Here is a 19,768-nt window from a genome sequence, read left to right as displayed (position 1 = left end):
GAAGTCCCCCTATTTCTTACTTTTTAAAAACATGACGGGACTTCCCTGGTGGTGCAGTGGTGAAGAATCCGCCTGCCAATGCAGGGGACACAGGTTCGATCCCTGGTCCGGGAAGATCCCACATGCCGCGGAGCAACTAAGCCCGTGTGCCACAACTACTGAGCCTGCACTGTAGAGCCCATGAGCCACAACTACTGAGCCCGGGTGCCGCAACTACTGAAGCCCACGTGCCTAGAGCCCGTGCTCCGCAACAAGAGAAGCCACCACAATGAGAAGCACACGCACCACAACAAAGATTAGCGCCCGCTCGCCGTAACTAGAGAAAGCCCGCACGCAGCAAGGAAGACCTAAAGCAGCCAAAAAATAAATTAATTAAAATAAATTAATAAATAAATAAAACGTGGCTGATAGAAATGTAAAAGTACATACACGGCACACATACGCTTAGGTTGCATAGCCCTGGCCCCGGTGCTGACTAGCATTCTCATGTGTCACATCTTGTACTAATTCTGAGAAAATTATTTCAGAAACATTCAGAGAAAAGGAAGCAGAGAAGAGATGCCTTCCACGCTCTAGAGTTTCCGCGTGGAGAGCAGGCGGGAGAGATGGAGTGAGGTCAGGAACGCGGTTCTTGTCTGCCCTCAGGTCACTGTCCAGGGAATGCCTTTTCCTGCGGGAACAGCCAGTGTGTGACGAAGGTGAACCCGGAGTGTGATGACACGGCGGACTGCTCTGATGGCTCCGATGAGGCCCACTGTGGTCAGTCTGCCTGTCTGGCCTGTTTTCTGGGCTATGTCCCCTTTCCAGGTTCAAGTGCTGGCTCTCTGGCCCACTGTGCCCATCACACACAGACACGTGGTCCCGGCATTCACTGGAGCGGGGCAGAGAAAGGGAGTGGGCACCTGTGATATGACAGGAAACCTGAGGGGCAAGCAGAGAAGGGAGACCTTGAGGTGTGTGGAGTGGAGAGCCTCGGGAGAGAAGGAGAAAAAAGGTCAAACCGTGGGAAGCCTTGAATGCCAGGAACTGGGGGTCTGTCCTCTAGGTAGTGGGGAGTCACCAAAAGGATTTGAGCAAGGGAAAATTACAATTGAAATGCTGTAAGAGTAGTCAACATTTTTCTAGCAATGCTAGCCCATGCAGTAAGGTGAGAACAGTGGTTTAAATGTTGGAAAGGAAGAAGGAAAACTATCATAATTTGAATTTGATTCTCTAAATGAATCAATAAATTAACTGAAAGGATATCAGAAAAATAAGACAGTTCAACAATAAGGGGAAGATAAGATAAATACACATAAAGGAAGCTCTTGTTTTGCTTTATACAATTAATAACAGGTTAGAAGATATAATGGAAAAGATCATAGTCTTGATTAATAGCAACACAAAATAAAATAAACTTGTGTCCTGTATATAATAATAATTATCTAGAATTACAAACCATTGCTGAAGGACATAAAAGCAGACTAAATAAACAGAGAGACACGGCATCCTATGAAAAGATGGACATATAAAGATTTTGAAACTTGCAAAATACATGGTGAGGGAGACATTCATAGCGTCTGGTACCTGGCTGTGGAGGATGATATAGAGGTTGACTGAAATTGGCAGGTGTGGTCGGGGGATCCCCAAGACTCCTTCAGATTCAGTGATTCACGAGAAGGAGTCACAGAACTCAGTAAAGCTGTTATATGCGTAGTTATGGCTTATTACAGTGAAAAGATACAGATGAAAGTCAGCAAAGCAAAAGGTGCAAAGTCCAGGAGAGACCGAGCTCAAGCAAGCTTCCAGTTATCCTCTCCCAGTGGCGTCATGTGGACAGCGCTTAACTCATTCTCCCAGCACCATATGTGACAACACACTCAAAGTACTTCCAACCAGGGGAGCTCACCCAAGGCTTGGTGTCCAGGGTTTGTGTTGGGGGTTGGTCACATAGGTACGTAGCATCCATATAGCTAACTTTAGGATATGATTGTCCTAGAGCTGCTGAATCACAGGACCTCAGGCTGAGCGAATTAAACAACAGAAATGTATCCTCTCCCAGCTCTGGAGGCTAGAAGTCCGAGATCAAGGTGTCCGCAGGGTCGGTTCCTTCTGAGGCCGTGAGGGAGGATCTGTTCCATGTGGTCTCCCGGCTTCTGGTGGTTTGCTGGCATCTTTGGCATTCTTTGAATGCGGGGGCCATGGGGACAACAGACTGCAGACAGACGTGCCAGGAACGTGGCCACACTCCTGCCTTCTTGGGGGTCCTGGATAGTGATCTCTGTCTTGCAGACTGTGGATTGCAGCCTGGCTGGAGGACAGCCGGCAGGATTGTGGGCGGTGTGGAGGCATCCCCGGGGGAGTTCCCTTGGCAAGTCAGCCTCCGAGAAAACAACGAACACTTCTGTGGGGCCGCCGTCATTGGCGCCAGGTGGCTCGTGTCTGCTGCCCACTGCTTCAATGAGTGAGTGCACGTCCCTGAGGGCTCAGAGCCCACCCCACCCCTGTATCCCACCTACCTTCCACTCTGGGAATGCCACCTTTCCTGGGTGTCTTCAGAGCCCCTTGGAACTTATTTCCTTCCTTCCTTCCTTCCTTCCTTCCTTCCTTCCTTCCTTCCTTCCTTCCTTCCTTCCTTCCTTCCTTCCTTCCTTCCTTCCTCCCTCCCTCCCTCCCTCCCTCCCTCCCTCCCTCCCTCCCTCCTTCCTTCCCTCTCCTTTTTAAAAGATATTTATTTATTTATTTATTTATTTGGCTGTGTCGGGTCTTAGTTGCGGCACGTGGGAACTTTTGTTGCGGAGCGCGGGCTCTTCGTTGCGGCGTGCGGGCTCTCTAGATGTGGCGCGTGGGTTTAGTTGCCCCGTGGCATGTGGGATCTTAGTTCCCTGACCAGGGATTGAACCCATGTCCCCTGCATTGGAAGGCAGATTCTTAACCACTGGACCACCAGGGAAGTCCCTCCCTCTCTTTTCTTTTTGTTAAACCTGAATGCATTAATTTTTTTAAATTGTGGCAAAATATATATAACATAAATTTACCATTTTTAAGTGCACAGCTCGTTGGCATTAGGCACACTCACATTGTTGGGCAACCATCCCCAACATCATCTCCAGAACTTGCTCATCCTCCCAAACTGAAACTCTATCCCTTTTAAACCCTGACTCCCCAGCCCCTCCCCCAGCCCCTGGCCCCACCATCTACTTCCTGTCTCTGTGGATCTGACTCCCCCAGGGACCTCCTGTGAGTCGAATCAGACAGTACTTGTCCTTTTGTGACTGAAATTTCACTTAACCTGTTTTCAAGGTTCATCTACGTTGTAGTGTGTGTCACTGCTTCTTTCCCTTTCATGGCCAAATAATATTCCAGTGTGTGGATGGAAGTGTGTTTATTCTTTCATCCATCGACGGACACTTGGGTTGCGTCCACCTTTTGGCTGTTGTGAATAATGCTGCTGTGAACATGGGTGTGCAAGTATCTGAGTCACTACTTTCAATTGCTTTGGGTATAAACTCAGAGGTGGAACTGCTGGGTCATATGGTGATTCTGTGTTTACCCTTTTGAGGAAACACCATCCCGTTTTCCACAGCAGCTGCCCCATTTTCCATTCCCACCAGCAGTGCACAAGGGTTCCAATTTCTCCACATCCTTGAGAAGTTCCTTTGACATTTATTGTAAAGCTGGTTTGGTGGTGCTGAGTTCTTTTAGCTTTTGCTTGTCTGTAAAGCTTTTGATCTCTCCATCAAATCTGAATGAGATGGGGCTTCCCTGGTGGCGCAGTGGTTGAGAGTCCGCCTGCCGATGCGGGGGCACACGGGTTCGTGCCCCGGTCCGGGAAGATCCCACATGCCGCGGAGTGGCTGGGCCTGTAAGCCATGGCCGCTGAGCCTGCGCGTCTGGAGCCTGTGCTCCGCAACGGGAGAGGCCACAACAGTGAGAGGCCCGCGTACCGCAAAAAAAAAAAATCTGAATGAGAGCCTTGCTGGGTAGAGTATTCTTGGTTGTAGGCTTTTCCCTTTCATCACTTTAAATACATCCTGCCACTCCCTTCTGGCCTGCAGAGTTTTTGCTGAAAAATCATCTGATAACTGTATGGGGATTCCCTTGTATGTTATTTGTTGCTTCTCCCTTGCTGCTTTTAATATTCTCTCTCTAATTTTTGTCTTTTTGATTATGATGTGTCTTGGTTTGTTACTATTTGGGTTAATCCCGTATGGGACCCTCTGTGCTTCCTGGACTTGGCTGGCTGTTTCCTTTCCCAAGTTAGGGAGGTCTTCAGCTGTTATCTCTTCAAATATTTTCTCAGGCCCTTTCTCTCTGTCTTCTCCTTCTGGGACCCCTATAATGTGAATATTAGCATGATTGATGTTGTCCTAGTGTCTGTTAAACTGTCCTCATTCCTTTTCATTCTTCTTTTCTTTTTTCTTTTGGGGGCAGTGATTTCCACTACTCTGTCTTCCAGCTCACCGATCTGTTCTTCTGCCTCGTTTAGTCTCCTTTTGATTCCTTCTACTGTATGTTTCATTTCAGTTGTTGTATTCTTCATCTCTGTTTGGTTGTTCTTTATATTTTCTCTTTGTTTAAAATGTCTCACTTCTTACTCCGTGCATCTGCTCCTCTCCTGAGTTCTATGATCATCTTTACGGTCACTACCCTGAACTCTCTCTCAGGTAGGTTGCCTATCTCTCCCTCACTTAGATCTTCTTCTGGGGGTTTATCTTGTTCCTTTGTCTGGAACACGTTCCTCTGTCACCTCATTTTGTCTGAGTTGCTGTTTGTATTTTCATGTGTATGGTAGGTTCGTTATGTCTCTCAACCTTGGAGAAGTGGCCTCTGGAGGACACGTCCTATGCATCCCCGCAGTGCACTCCCCGCTCATCACCCAAGCTACATGCTCTAGGGGTTGGCTGCGTGGGTCCTTCTGTTGTCGCAGGCTGACTATGTGGGTGGTCTGCTAGGCTTGGTTGGCTGCCAGGCCCCGTCTTATGTGGATGCTGCTGGCTGCGGTTTAGCGGGGCTTGGTCACGAGGTAGCGGGTTGTGGGATCCTAGGGAGCCTGGGGCTAGTGCTGGCTCACTGGTGGGCAGAGTCTGGGTCCTGCAGACTCTGGGGCTGTTGCCCAGCCACTGGCAGGTGGAGCCAGACCCTGGGGTTAGTGCCCTACTCCTGGCAGGCAGAGCTGCTTCCTGGGGTCTGCCTGCAGGGCCCAGGGATCCCAGAGCTCGTTTCAGAGCACTGGTGGTGGTGGGGGGGGCAGGTTTCGGCTACAGTTGGGTATGGGTTCTGGAGCGTCCCAGAGGTGGCCTTGGCTTACTGGTGGGCAGGGCTAGGGTCTGGCCTTCAGTGCGGGATCATGGTTTTCTTGCATCTGGTGTCCACCCACTGGTGGGCAGAGCTGGGTCTTGGCCCTCTGGTGGGCAGGGCTGTGTCTAGGGGCAGCTGTGGGCTCAGGGGGGGGTCTAAGGCAGCCTGTCTGCTGATGGGTGGGGCTGTGCCTCCGCCCAGTTAGTTGATTGGCCTGGGGCGTCCCAGCACTAGCACCTGTGGTCTATTGGGTGGGGGGGCCCGGGTCTCCGCACTAAAGAACCAAGATGGCGGCCGCCAACATTACGTCCCCAGGGCGACCCATGGCCGCCCGCGCCTTGCCTCCCCAGGAGACCCTCCGAGACCAGCAGGTAGGTTTGGTCCAGGCTTCTATCAGATGACTACTTCTGCCCCGGGTCCCAGTGCACGTGGGATTCTCTGTGTGTCCTTTAGGAGTGAAGCCTCTATTTCCCCCAGTCCTGTGGGGCTCCTGTGACTAGTTCTGTGGGCCTCCGAAGCCCAATGCTCTGGGGGACCCTCTTCCTGGTGCTGGACCCCCAGGCTGGGGAGCCTGACGTGGGGCTCAGAACTCTCGCTCCTGTGGGAGAACCTCTGCAGCATGATTCTCCTCCAGTCCATGGGTCCCCCACCAGGGGCCACGGGGTTTGATCATATCGTGAGTCCGCCCTTCCTTCTCATTTTGTTGCGGTTCCTTCTCTCTGTCTTCGGTTGGAGAAGATCTTTTCTGGTAGGTTCCAGTCTTTTTCATCGATGGTGGTTCTGCAGGTAGTTGTAATTTGGGTGTGCTCCTGAGAGGAGGTGAGCTCAGGGTCTTTCTACTCTGCCATCTTGGCCGATCTCCCAGTCTCTCCACATCCTGGCCATTACTTGTCACTTTGTTTGTTTTTAATAATAGCCATCCTAATGGGTGTGCAGTAATGTCTCACTGTGGCTTTGATTTGCGTTTCCCTAATGATTAGTGATGTTGAGCGTCTTTTCATGTGCTTATTGGCCATTTGTGTGACATTTGTGTGACATTGCTCCATCTTCTTGGGAGCAATGCCCACTTTTTTTGTTTGTTTGGCTGTGTTGTGTCTTCGTTGCTGTGTGCAGGCTTTCTCTAGTTGTGGCGAGCGGGGGCTACTCTTTGTTGCAGTGCGCAGGCTTCTCATTGCAGTGGCTTCTCTTGTTACGGAGCACAAGTTCTAGGCGTGTGGCCTTCAGTAGTTGCAGCACGCGGGCTCAGTAGTCGCGGCACGCAGGCCCTAGAGCACGCAGGCTTCAGTAGTTGTGGCACACGGGCTTAGTTGCTCCGCGGCATGTGGGATCTTCCTGGACCAGGGCTCGAACCCCTGTCCCCTGCATTGGCAGGCGGATTCTTAACCACTGCGCCACCAGGGAAGTCCCTTTGCCCAGTTTTGAATTGGTTTTTTTTTGTTGTTCAGGATGGCCAGAATCTTTACCATTGAGAGTGGCCAATCAGAATGGAGCTCACCAAAGGTGGGAGAAGGTTCTGGAAGCCTCTGGCAGTGCCAGGCATTGCTATTTGGTTATTTCCATCTGAGGAGTCCTCGGGGACAGGACAGGGCAATAGGAAGCATGGGTTCCCCTGGGAAACCATTACCTACGAATTGCCCCAGGGTCACTAATGGAACAGCTTGCTGGGAATTCCAGGGAAACCTGCCCCAGGAAATGACGGTCTGGTGGACACAGGTCACATAAGCAGTGACATTCAGGGCAAGAAGAGTTGCTTTTTCATCGTTTTAAATTTCGTTTCTCTTAATATTTTATTATGAATATATTTAAGTAGAAAAGATGAAAAAATAGGACAAACACCCATATGCCAGTATCTGATTTCAAAAGTTATTACTATTTCACTGTATTCGTTTTTTCTCCCACTCTCTCCATCTATCTGCATCTGTAATTATTCACACACACATTCATACATATATATCTTTGCCAAACCATTTGAAATTAAGTAGAAAACATCATGACACATGGCCTCCGAATCTCCCGCATGCATTTGTGCACATAGACAAAAGAGTCTGTCACATACCCACGTACCACTATCACACCCAAGAAAATTAAAAACAGCCACACAACGTTATCTAGTAGCCAGTCCATATTCAAGGCCTCACTCGCCTCACCCTAATCCCAGCCGTGTTGGATCCTGTCTTTGTTTAAAATACTGATAATTCGTGCACCATGTTTTGTTTTTGTTTTTGTTTTTTTTTGCAATCATTCTGATTTTTGACAATGTTACATGAAAATATTAGTATTCTTATTTGCTGCATTGGGTCTTTGTTGCTGCGCTCAGGCTTTCTCTAGTTGCGGCGAGCAGGGGCTACTCTTCATTGTGGTGCGTGGCTTCTCAGCGTGGTGGCTTCTCTTGTTGCAGAGCACGGGCTCTAGGCGCGCAGGTTTCAGTAGTTGTGGCGCACGGGCTTAGTTGCTCCGCGGCACGTGGGATCTTCCCGGCCCAGGGCTCGAACCCGTGTCCCCTGCATTGGCAGGCAGATTCTTAACCACTGCGAAACCAGGGAGGTCCGAAAATATCGTTATTAGTCTCGATGGCTGAGTTTTGGGGCGCCTCCTTAACACTTGCTCGCTGGGTGAGTGCCTCACCCTCCGGCCCCATCCTCAGTGGGCCTCTAAGCGGGGATTTGTCTGCCCTGCAGATTCCAAGACCCCACCGAGTGGGTGGCTTACGCGGGCAGCACCTACCTCAGCGGCTCGGAGGCCAGCACGGTGCGGGCCCGAGTGGCCCGGATCATCACGCACCCCTTCTACAACTCTGACACGGCCGACTTCGACGTGGCGGTGCTCGAGCTGGGTGGCCCCCTGCCCTTCAGCAGGCATGTGCAGCCCGTGTGCCTCCCAGCCGCCGTGCACGTCTTCCCGCCCCGGAAGAAGTGTCTGATCTCGGGCTGGGGCTACCTCAAGGAGGACTTCCGTAAGCACCATACCGCCCGCAGCCTCTCCAGGCAGCCAGCAAAGCCCAGCCAAGCAAGAAACACACAGTCCGGCCTCATTAGCCGCGGATTCTGTATTTGCAAATTCGCCTACTCGCTAAAATTCATTTGTCTCCCCAAGTGGATACTCGTGGGGGGAATCTGTGATTGTTCCCTGATGTGCAATTTGAGTCGTTCCCAGCTGAGGTGGAGCTGGGCAATACCCTGCCTCTTGGTTCAGCTCAGACTGGAAACCAGTGTCCTTTTCGTGGTCTATTTACTGCCACTTTTTTATCCTGCATTTTTGTGCTTTTTGTGGCAGGTTTCACAAAATCTAAACAGGCCCCAAGCGTAGAGCTGAAGTGCTGGCTAGCGTCCTAAGTGCAGGAGGGCTGGGATGTGCCTCATGGGCAGAAAGTACGTGTGTTAGATGAGCTTCGTTCAGGCAAGAGTTACAGCGCTGTGGGCTGTGAGCTCAGTGTTAACGAATCAACAATGTATGTTAAGTGAAGTGTCTTTAAGCAGAAACACACGTACCATCATGAGGTTATGTACGTATGGATCAGCTGTGACCAGAGGCTCTCAGGAACCTGACCCCGTGTAACCCCCAGAGCAGTGGGGCAGTGTTCACTGATTCAGTGTTTGGGTAATTTTATAGAACAGAACTGCCTCATATCGACTGTAACCTGATGGTGATAAATGCTGGGAAGGAAACCAGTAGGAAAAATGAGTTGGGGGCGGGGACAGCTTTAGGAAAGGGCCTGAGATGGTTACACTTCAGCTAAGACCAGGCTTCCTACTCCAGGGACTGGGCAGGAAGCAAATGAGACAGGAACCCCTGTTCACATGGAGCCCCCAGTCCAGACCAGCGCCTCCCAATAAAACTTCCCTCAGTGGTGGACACAAGCCACATCTGTGCCATCCACAACGGGGGCCAGCAGCCCTATGACACGGGCTAGCGCTACCAAGAAACTGAGTTTTACATTTCACTTCATTGTAATGAATTTCCATCTGCATTTAAATAGCCTCATGTGGGTAGTGGCTACCATACCCAGACAGAACAATTCCAGGGGGCAGTAGATAATGAACAAGATAAGTGGCAAATGGTGATGTACAGAATGGAGAAAAGTAAGGCAGGGGTTGGGTGGGGGCTGCAATTTAAAATAGGAGATGACAGGAGGAAGGCGGACAGATTCTGCAGGGACAAGCATTCTAGGCAGCCAGAACGGCATGTGCAAAGGGCCTGGGGTGCCAGGGTAGGTGGTCCAAGCTTGGGTATTTGGATTGAGCTGGGCGGGTGTGTGTGGGGGGACACCCTGGAGCATTTGAGGAAAAGGTTACGTAATCTGATTTAATGTTTAGCCAAGATGGGGCTACGGCTGGACTAAGAAAAGATTCCAGCAGGTAAGGGGGAGCTCAGGGCGGGCAGGTTTGGGGAGGGGAGGGGAGGAGCCTAGTCTTGGGGCATTAACTTTGATGCCACTTAGCTGTCCAGGCCGAGAGGGTGGTCAGTGGGCATTGATGGACCTGGCTCATTTCTGATCTGGGGCTGCAGCAGCTCCACCGCAGCTGGGGAAACAGAAGCTCAGCCTCCTGGCTCGGGGTGGCTGCCAGGGTCCTGGAGTGCTCACCCTGCTTGTCTCTCCCCATGCTGGGCAGTGGTCAAGCCGGAGATGCTGCAGAAAGCCACCGTGGAGCTGCTGGACCAGGCCCTGTGCGCCAGCCTGTATGGCCACTCGCTCACCGACAGGATGCTGTGTGCCGGCTACCTGGATGGGAAGGTGGATTCCTGCCAGGTGAGCCCGGTGCCTGGGAAAGAAGCCAGAGGCCCCAGACGACGCCTTGCCAGCCCCTGAGGTGGCTGGGAAAGGCCCCCAGGTTTCCGCCCGAGGTTCCCCTCTCCCCGGAAGGGGGAGTCTTCTGTTGCTGGTCCACCACCAAGATTTCCTCTGCTTGGTTTGTCACATGGCTGTGGATTTCCTTTTTCTTTTTAGTTTATATCTTTGCTCTCCTTTCTAAGGCCTGGTGGGTGGGGAGCGGCTGCTACATGCGCTCAGGGTGCCACATCAGAGCCAGAAGCTGGAGAAAATGGCGGGAAATAGTAAGAGAGAACTTGTGTTTAAGGATGAAAGAGTCGCGGTGAGCTGGGTGTGAGAAGGCAAAGGATAGCAAGACAGGATGAGTGAGGGCAGATGCGGCCCTGCAGGAGGACGCCGCATGATGACTGGAGGTTCCTAAGCCACTGGTGACATTACCCAGGGTCTGCTGGGCTAAGGAGAGGAGGGGATATTGCTTATTTGGGTTGGGTTTTTAACTGCCAGTGGTAGAACTGAAAGAGGTCTTAGAGATCTCATAGTCCAACTGTCCTATTTTATTTTTTTAGAAGAGGAGACTGAGGTTCCGAGATGTGAGGTATCAGCCCACATGTGCTTCGTGAGCGCGTGGGGAGAAGGCCCCCAACCAGGGCTCCTTCTCTGACCCTGTGGCTCTGGGATTGGGACCGGCTGCAGCCACGGAGCCCCGACCCCTCCTGAGGGTGTGCCTTTGTCTCCCAGGGCGACTCGGGGGGCCCCCTGGTCTGCGAGGAGCCCTCCGGAAGGTTCTTCCTGGCCGGCATCGTGAGCTGGGGAATCGGCTGTGCAGAAGCCCGGCGTCCGGGGGTGTACGCCCGAGTGACCAGGCTGCGTGACTGGATCCTGGAGGCCATTGCCGCTGCAAGCAAGCCTCTGGCCCCCACGGCGGCTCCTGCCCCGGCCATCCCCAGCACCGCCTGGCCCACCAGCCCACAGAGCCCGGTGGTCAACACACCCACCAGGCCCACGCTGGCCCCCAGCGCCGTGCCTCTCGACTCAGCCACTGCATCTAAGCCACAAGGTACTTTCTGGGGAGACAGCAGAAGCGGGTGTCTGCTCCGTGCGGGGTTGGGTGGATTGGTACTGGCTTTCCGAAGCTGTCTGTGGGGAAGAGATAGGTGATTGATTAGTGATGTCTGTCAAATGCCCAGGCAAAGGCTATTTTCACATTTACTGCCTGATGACACCTACTGCTGGCCTGGAGGAGGGTGTACTCAGAATATCCCGAAGGGTCAGCAAGAGGCCAGTGACCGTGACGATGGGGCCAGGGTGGGAGAGCGACTGACCTGGGGTCACCGCAGACACGAGCACCCACACGAAGCACACAACTTCTCCACCTGTCTCGACTTTGTGGTTTCCGAGGACCCAGGTTCAGTCACTGCCCGGATCTGACCCTGATCCGCCTTTGTGGTCTCACAGACCTGCGAGGCTCAAAGCCAGTCGAAACTCTGCCTCTTTTTTTGTTTTTTGTTTTTAACACAAAAATCTCCTTTATTCTTGGTTGCTCCTACTCAATCATTTAACAATTCAAGATTTGTACTGTAATTAATAACGTGAAACTCTGACAGACAGTGGTATACAAAGTCAATTAAGATGTGCTTCCCATCTTTATTAAATATTGAAAAATAAAGAGTAGGAAAGAATAGTAAAGTACACTCCCATTAGAAAGAATACATGATTTATGTTGAGTACATACCAGTTTTCCAAAGTACTGTGTACCTGGCCAAAGATATATTGCTAAAGACACACATACACAGGGGTACACACACGTGCATACAATCAAATAAACCGCACAACACATAATATAGAAAAAGTTATATGTAACAAAAATGAAAAAATTTTGATATTATATTGTTTTTGCCTATGGAAATGAGTATCAAATTAACTTCTTTTCATTTTTTTCTGCTTATTTTATTATTTTTTGAAAAATTTTTTATTGGAGTGTAGTTCTTTAACTGTGCCTCATTTAAAGTCGCCTGCACCCACCCTGCCCCCAAGCCCGTAACAACCCGACTCTGCCTTTGTCCAGAGCCGCCTGGGCTGTGGCCTGTGTCTGCCGTGCTGACACTGGTGGGGACAGGGCTGCTGTGATTTTCACTGGTGGGGACAGGGCTGCTGTGATTTTATCTTCTTTTTCGCCCATATCCCCCCAGCTGGGCTGCGTACTTGTACTTGAGACCTTAGGGCTCCTTTAAGCCTCGATTTCTTCATGTGTGTGACGGGATGATTGTGCCCTGGCCCAGCCAGAGCCCGGAGGCTGTGCCCCGTGTCCCGAGGCCCCTCTGGAACCAGGGTGGTCCCGCCGCCCGCCGAGCGGGCTGAGATGCGCGGGCCCTCCTGTCTCGTCCCCGCAGAGTGCGGGGCCAGGCCGGCGCTGGAGAAGCCCACCCGGATCGTGGGCGGGTTCGGGGCCGCCTCCGGGGAGGTGCCCTGGCAAGTCAGCCTGAAGGAGGGTTCCCGGCACTTCTGTGGAGCCACCGTGGTGGGGGACCGCTGGCTGCTGTCTGCCGCCCACTGCTTCAACCAGTAAGGCCCCCTCGGCTCCCCCGTCATCACCGGGCCCCCCCACCATCAAATCCCCGTGCGCGCAGAGACCACTTAGGACCCAGCACGTGGCCAGGGTCACGTCCAGCTGCGGGGTGCGGGGTAGGGGGCGGATGGGGGGCAGCGTGAAGAAGTAGGGGGCTCTGGGGAGTGGCTTCTGGGAGGATCCTGTCGAGCTGGTCTGTGAGGGACACAGAGGGGCCGAGTTGGGGGGCAGGCTCCTCCCCTCCACTCAAGGGCAGGTGGCATTGACCTCTGATTGTCACAAAGCCGTGGGGGTCTCTCATGCCTTCTTGTCCCAGAAGGAAATGAGGCCCGGGGGGGCTCCCTGCCTTGCCCACGGTCTCGTGGTGCCCTCCCCGGGGCCTGGGTCCCGCAGCTCTGCCCGGTGCCCGGGGGGCGGCAGGGAGTCTGATCGGCCCCTTCCCGGCAGCACAAAGGTGGAGCTGGTGCGGGCCCACCTGGGCACCGCGTCCCTCTCGGGCGTCGGCGGGAGCCCCGTGAAGATGGGGCTCAGGCGGGCGGTGCTGCACCCCCAGTACAATCCCAGCATCCTGGACTTCGACGTGGCCGTGCTGGAGCTGGCCAGGCCCCTGGTCTTCAACAAGTACGTGCAGCCTGTCTGCCTGCCCCTGGCCATCCAGAAGTTCCCCGTGGGCCGCAAGTGCGTGATCTCTGGATGGGGCAACACGCAGGAGGGAAACGGTGAGCCTCCGCCCCCCACCCCCGCCCGGGGCTCTGGTCCCACCGCCCGCAGACCACTCACCTCTCCACTAACTCAGGGTCGCAAACTCCGGCCCATGGGCCCAGTGCGGCTGCTTTTCATAAATAAAGTTTTACTGGCACGCAGCCGCGCCCACTCACTCACTGATAGCCCCGGGCGGCTTTCCTGCTACAAAAGCAGAGCTGAGTGGTCCCAACAGGCTGTCTGGCCTGTAAAGCAGAACATATTTACTCTGTGGCCCCTTATGGAAAAAGTTTGGGGACCCTTGTGCTTCCCTTTGAGACCTCAGAGTAGCCCCCTTGCAGGTCACCCAAGGTGCTAGGGAATCCGCTCAGGGACAGTGGTGAGATTCTAGGGTGGGACCCGCCTCCTTCTCACTGTGTGACTTTACATCCCTGCAAGGCCGTGGGCCTCTGGGCCTTGACCTGTAGGACGGGGATGGCACCTCCCTCTGGGGTTGTGGTCAGAGTGAAGCCGGCTACTGAACAGTGGTCCCTGTGTAAGTGGCCCTCGGGGGTGGTCTCCTTGTCCTGGCAGCCACCAAGCCTGACCTCCTGCAGCGGGCATCCGTGGGCATCATAGACCAGAAGGCATGCAGCGCCCTCTACAACTTCTCGCTCACGGACAGGATGATCTGTGCGGGGTTCCTGGAGGGCAAGGTTGACTCCTGCCAGGTGAGTCCAGGAGGGACCCGGTTTAGAGAGATCGTGATACGTCCAAACAGAAGATGAGACAGCAGTTTCAAAGTACGTGGTAGATCTACACAAAATATATACACACTGATTTTAAAAGCTGTCTCGTATATGTTAACTGAAGAAAAGCTAATCATACATGAGTACGTATATGACCACCCTGTCACACTTGACACGTGGCTGACCCATTTTTAAGGGGAAACAAATCAGCGCCAGAACATAAAAAGAAGCTAGCTGAACCATGTATCAAGGCCAGAGAAACACACAGGTAAAGAAATTCAGGGAGTTCCCTGGTGGTCCAGCGGTTAGGCTTGGCGCTTTCACTGCCGTAGCCTGGGTTCAATCCCTGGTTGGGGAACTAAGATCCCACAAGCCGCGTGACATGGCAAAAAAAAAAAAAAAAAGAAAAAAAATTTTTTAAAAAGTAAATGCATAGGCCAGTCTTACTTAGAAGCATAGATGAAAAAACCCTTAATAAAACATTAGCAAATTCAAGCCAGCAGAGTATGTGTTATAAGGGAAACACATCACAACCAAAGTGAGTTGATGTCCTAAAAAGTTTGGCTCCACACAAGACAATCCATTAGTGCTATTCATTGCATTAGTGCACTGAAGGGGAGAAACAGGATAATTGTCAAAGTCACAGAAAAAAAGCATCTGATGGTTTTTAACAACATTTCTAATTCAAAAATTAAAAAATTCTAACCCTGTGATAGACATATAATGGAAACCTACAGCACATCATGCTTTAAATTTTTTTTTATTTTACTGAAGTATAGTTTACTTACAATGTTGTGTTAGTTTCTGGTGTACAGCAAAGTGACTCAGTTATACGTCTGTATGTATATACATATATATATTCTTTTCCATTAGTTTATTTCAAGATATTGAATGTAGTTCCTTGTGCTATACAGTAAAGCCTTGTTATCTATTTTATATATAGTAGTGTGTATCTGTTAATCCCCAATTCCTAATTTACCCTCCCCCCTCCCCTTCCCCTTTGGCAACCACAGGTCTGTTCTCTATGTGAGTCTGTTTCTGTTTCACAAATAAGTTAATTTGTGTCATATTTTAGATTCTACATGTAAGTGATATCATATGGTATTTGTCGTTCTCTTTCTGACTTACTTTGCTTAGTATGGTAATCTCTAGGTCCATCCATGTTTTTGCAAATGGCATTATTTCATTCTTTTTTATGGCTGAGTAATATTCCACTGTATAAATGTACCACATCTTCTTTGTCCATTCATCTGTTGATGGACATTTAGGTTGCTTCCATGTCTTGGCTATTGTAAATAGTGCTGCTGTGAATGTTGGGGGGCATGTATCTTTTTGAATTAAATTTTTTTTTTTTTTTTTTTGCGGTACGCGGGCCTCTCACTGTTGTGGCCTCTCCCGTTGTGGAGCGCGGGCTCCAGACGCGCAGGCTCAGCGGCCATGGCTCACGGGCCCAGCCGCTCCGCGGCATGTGGGATCTTCCCGGACCGGGGCACGAACCCGTGTCCCCTGCATCGGCAGGCGGACTCTCAACCACTGCGCCACCAGGGAAGCCCTGAATTAAATTTTTTGTCTTTTCCAGATATATGCCCAGGAGTGAGATTGATGGATCATATGGCAACTCTATTTTTAGTTTTTTGGGGGCTGCGCCGCACAGCATGCGGGATCTTAGTTCCCCGACCAAGGATTGAACCCGTGCCCCCCTGTAGTGGAAGCATGGAGTCCTAACCACTGGACCGCCAGGGAAGTCCCTACTTGTAGTTTTTTAAGGAACCTCCACACTGTTCTCCACAGTGGCTGCACCAACTTACATTCCCACCAACAGTGTAGGAGGGTTCCCTTTTCTCCACACCCTCTCCAGCATTTGTTATTTGTAGACTTTTTAATGATGGCCATTCTGACCAGCATGAGGTGGTACCTCATTGTAGTTTCGATTTGCATTTCTGTAATAATTAGTGATGTTGAGCATCTTTTCATGTGCCTGTTGGCCACCTGTATGTCTTCTTTGGAGAAATGTCTATTTAGATCTTCTGCCCGTTTTTCGATTGGGTTGTTTGGTTTTTTGTTATTGAGTTGTATGAGGTGTTTGTATATTTTGGAGATTAAGCCCTTGTCGGTTGCATCGTTTGCAAGTATTTTCTCCCATTCTGTAGCTTGTCTTTTCTTTTTCTTTTTCTTTTTTTTATGGTTTCTTTTGCTGTGCAAAAACTTGTAAGTTTGCTTAGGTCCCGTTTGTTTATTTTTGCTTTTATTTCTATTGGCCTTGGGAGACTGACCTAAGAAAACATTGGCGCGATTTACGTCAGTGAATGTTTTGCCTATGCTCTCTCCTAGGTGTTTTATGGTGTCACGGCTTACATTTAAGTCTTTAAGCCATTCTGAGTTTATTTTTGTGCATGGCATGAGGGTGTGTTCTAACTTCACTGATCTACATGCGGCTGTCCTGCTTTCCCAACACCACTTGCTGAAGAGACTCTTTTTCCCATTGTATATTCTTGCCCAGGAGAGTTCTTTTCTTTAGGGTTTTCTGCTGTTTTCTTTTGTTTCCAATGCAAAAGTAAGAGCAATCCTGGCTCAGAGAGAGGTGACTTGCTCAAGGTCACACAAGGTCTCACAGGCCCACGTGGGCGTGAGGCCCGTCCTGCTGAGGTCCCGTGCGTGTCCAGCTCTGCTGAGGAGTTTCTCCCGCTCGTGGCAGCACGGGAGCACCTGGCGGTGCCTCTGCAGAGAGGGTGCCGGTATGGTCAGCGGCCCTCTGTCCTTCCTTTTCAGGGTGACTCTGGGGGACCCCTGGCCTGTGAGGAGACGCCTGGCGTGTTCTATCTGGCGGGGATTGTGAGCTGGGGCATCGGCTGTGCTCAGGCCAAGAAGCCAGGCGTGTACACCCGCATCACCCGGCTGAAGGGCTGGATCCTCGCCATCATGTCCTCCCACTCCCTCTCCACGCCCCCGCCGTCCACCACGAGGACGCCCACCAGCAGTCACCCTGCCAGGACGACGGCTGGCCTCACGGTCCTGGGGGTCGTGGCCAGCAGACCCACCCCGTGGGCCACCAGCAGGGTGACCAGCCAACCTGCCAACAGGACCACCACCGCCATGACCACCACCACTAGGGGACAGACACCACCTCCACACGCCACGGAGACCACTGTGGGCTCCCAGCTACCAGGTACCCAGAGAAATGGAGTGACGTGGGTGGGTGGCGGGAGTCCTGTGTCACCTGCTAGGGCTGCTGTGACAGCGTCCCAGTCTGGGGGGTGGAGATGGAGGTGTCGGCAGGGCTGGAACCCTCTGAGGCCTCTCTCCTCGGTGTGAGGACGGCCATCGTCCCCCCGCATCCTCATGTGGTCTCCCCTCTGTGGGTGTCTGTGTCCTAATCTCCTCTTACTATACGGACACCAGTCATGCTGGATTAGGGCCACCCGGACCTCATTTTACTTTAATCATCTCTTTAAAGGCCCCATCTCCAAAAGTCCCATCCTGAGGTTCTGGGGGTCAGGGGCTTCCACTTACGAATTGTGGAGGGGACACAAGTCAGACCATCGTAGGCCCCGACGGCAGGGACCCGGCACTGACAGGGCAGATGCACACGTAACGGCTGGTCCCACAGGCCTGAGGGGGGTACGACAGGGCAGTAACTGGCTGACAAATGAGACAGAGAACATGGCCCTGAGCTTGTGTCTGAGACGTGGAGTTCATTTTTATTAAATATTCATCAGAACCATATGAGACTGCCATATTTCTGGGTCAAAAGTAAAGCCCCATCTAATGTAGGCAATTTCCTATGGCCCAGATAGATGCCGTCCAGTGTCCCGGGCACCAAGCTTAGAATGGGGCCCGGCTTCTGTTCCCCGCCCTTCGTTGCCCCCCACATTCACACAGAGGCTGGCCCAGTCAGCCCAAGTCCCCAGACACAGACCTGCACCCACAAAGTCAGGGTTACGGGCTCGCTGCAGCAAGGCAGCGCACGCCAAAGAACCAAGGGGCGGCTCACCAAACAGAGGGAGAGGCAGGCGCTGTGGGATCCGGGGCGGAGGGGTGGAGGGGATGCTGAGAGGAAGCAGAGTTTGACCGGCTCAGAGCAAAGCAGACCACGTGCCTCTCCGGGTACCACAAGAAAGTCGAGTCCAGAGACCCCTCAGCTGAGGTGCTGGACCGGGCTGGAAATCGGGGCACAGTCTCTGTGACTGAGATCCTCCAGGCGCAAGGGGAACTCGCTGCCCCTGCCCGTCCAGCAGGGATACTCAGAGGAGGGGGCGTTTTGATACTTTACGGCTGCAGCGTGTCCTTGGGAGAAATACTGGTTCTTGTTAACGCTGCAGCTGGCTGTCTCTGGGTCGGGCCTCCAGCCTGGTGATTCTTCCTTTTCCAGTAGCTACAGTTCTCAACGTGGGGGCCAGGAGGTGGAGGAGGGTTCCTGACATGGCACATATTGTTCGGTGTGGGGGCAGGAGGGCCTTCCCCGACCATGGAGGGCAGGGGAGGGGGCACTGGCTGTGGAGCTGGAAAACAGCCTGTGGGAATTAATTATCAGATGTGTACCTGAGCACGCGCGCGCCCCCGCCCCGGGTGCTGACGGCGCTCCCTGCAGCACTCCTCGGAGCTACCCGTTTGGTCTTCCTACTCTTGTGTTCCGAGGGCGCACCCTGTGCTGCAGGTGGGGAGGGGCGTCTGTCACAGGACGGAGGGACGACACTGGGTCACTAGACCCAGGTAAAGAGCCCCTGACAGGGCGTCCAGGAAGACCAGCCAGTGCAGGAGCTGGTGAGACCAGGCAGGGCCTCCTGGGAAGCAGCTGGGGTGTGCAAAGGCCCTGGGGCAGCAGGGAACTTGGCTCCTAGGGACCTGAAAGAGGCCTGGGAGGAGTGGGGAGCGACAGGGGATGCTGGCCTGGCCCCCAGCTGGGGAGGTGAGGCCCCAAGGCTGAGGTTACAGGAACCAAACTTAAATGCATTATCTGAGAAAAGCCCAGAAGAGGCTCGTTTGTAGGACCAAGCGCCAGGCCCAGGGTCCCTGGGGGAAGGCGTTTCCCCGAGGTGGGTCCCCCACCCCACTCCCTGCTCCCAGGCGCCGCTACCCAGGACTGCGGCCTGGCGCCGGCAGCAGCGCTGACCAGGATCGTGGGCGGCAGCGCCGCGGGCCGCGGGGAGTGGCCGTGGCAGGTGAGCCTGTGGCTACGGCGGCGGGAGCACCGCTGCGGGGCCGTGCTGGTGGCCGAGAGGTGGCTGCTGTCGGCAGCGCACTGCTTTGACGTGTGAGTCCCGCCCGCCCCGAATGGCCCGTGTCCGCCCCGAATGGCCCGTGTCCGTGGTTCACCGGGACCCAATCATAGCCCGAAAACTCAGGATGTGGCGCCTCTGCGCTTTTGCCTACACAGCCCTTTCCCGACACCCGCCGCCCCAGGCCGTACCCTCTTCCGCACAGCCCTCCCCTGGCCACACAGGGCAGCGGGGCGAAGTCCAGTGCCCGACCCCCACCAAACGGGGTGGCCCCAGGCCGGGTCTCCGGGCCAGCGGGACACCTCCATCCCTAGCCATCTTGCTCGGACTGGCACCACCCTAAAGGTCACCCAGTGGGGAGTCCCCTTCCTGGCAGGGTGCGCAGTAGGAGGACCAGGCCAGGGGCCTGCCCTCCACGGAGGAACGCAGCTCAGGATGCGCGCCTCGCGGTGCCGAGCTCCCAGCGGGTGGGCAGGCGGGAGAGCCGCAACTCAGCGGGTGGGCAGGC

At 53.1% G+C, this 19,768-nt stretch overlaps 2 protein-coding genes across 2 annotated transcripts in view; one reads left to right on the top strand and one right to left on the bottom strand.

Annotated features, from left to right (window-relative positions):
- The window catches only part of TMPRSS9 (transmembrane serine protease 9), a 56,627-nt gene that overhangs the window by 34,587 nt on the left and 2,272 nt on the right, over positions 1-19,768 (top strand). The window contains exons 7-16 of the mRNA XM_029218428.1: positions 646-759; positions 2,272-2,443; positions 7,959-8,233; positions 9,891-10,027; positions 10,787-11,105; positions 12,439-12,610; positions 13,062-13,333; positions 13,890-14,026; positions 16,814-17,210; positions 19,109-19,295. Coding sequence (XP_029074261.1) covers positions 646-759; positions 2,272-2,443; positions 7,959-8,233; positions 9,891-10,027; positions 10,787-11,105; positions 12,439-12,610; positions 13,062-13,333; positions 13,890-14,026; positions 16,814-17,210; positions 19,109-19,295 — 2,182 coding nt within the window. The remainder of the gene's footprint in view (positions 1-645; positions 760-2,271; positions 2,444-7,958; positions 8,234-9,890; positions 10,028-10,786; positions 11,106-12,438; positions 12,611-13,061; positions 13,334-13,889; positions 14,027-16,813; positions 17,211-19,108; positions 19,296-19,768) is intronic.
- TIMM13 (translocase of inner mitochondrial membrane 13) overlaps positions 11,055-19,768 on the bottom strand; it is a 22,156-nt gene continuing 13,442 nt past the window's right edge. The window contains exon 3 of the mRNA XM_029218509.1: positions 11,055-11,185. Coding sequence (XP_029074342.1) covers positions 11,081-11,185 — 105 coding nt within the window. The 3' untranslated portion in view covers positions 11,055-11,080. The remainder of the gene's footprint in view (positions 11,186-19,768) is intronic.

The sequence above is a fragment of the Monodon monoceros genome, unplaced genomic scaffold, assembly GCF_005190385.1.
Source record: "Monodon monoceros isolate NGI ecotype Baffin Bay Population unplaced genomic scaffold, NGI_Narwhal_1 Super_Scaffold_12, whole genome shotgun sequence".
NCBI classification, from domain to species: domain Eukaryota; kingdom Metazoa; phylum Chordata; class Mammalia; order Artiodactyla; family Monodontidae; genus Monodon; species Monodon monoceros.
Note: the sequence above shows the minus strand (reverse complement) of the source record. Positions and strands in the feature narration are given on the sequence as shown.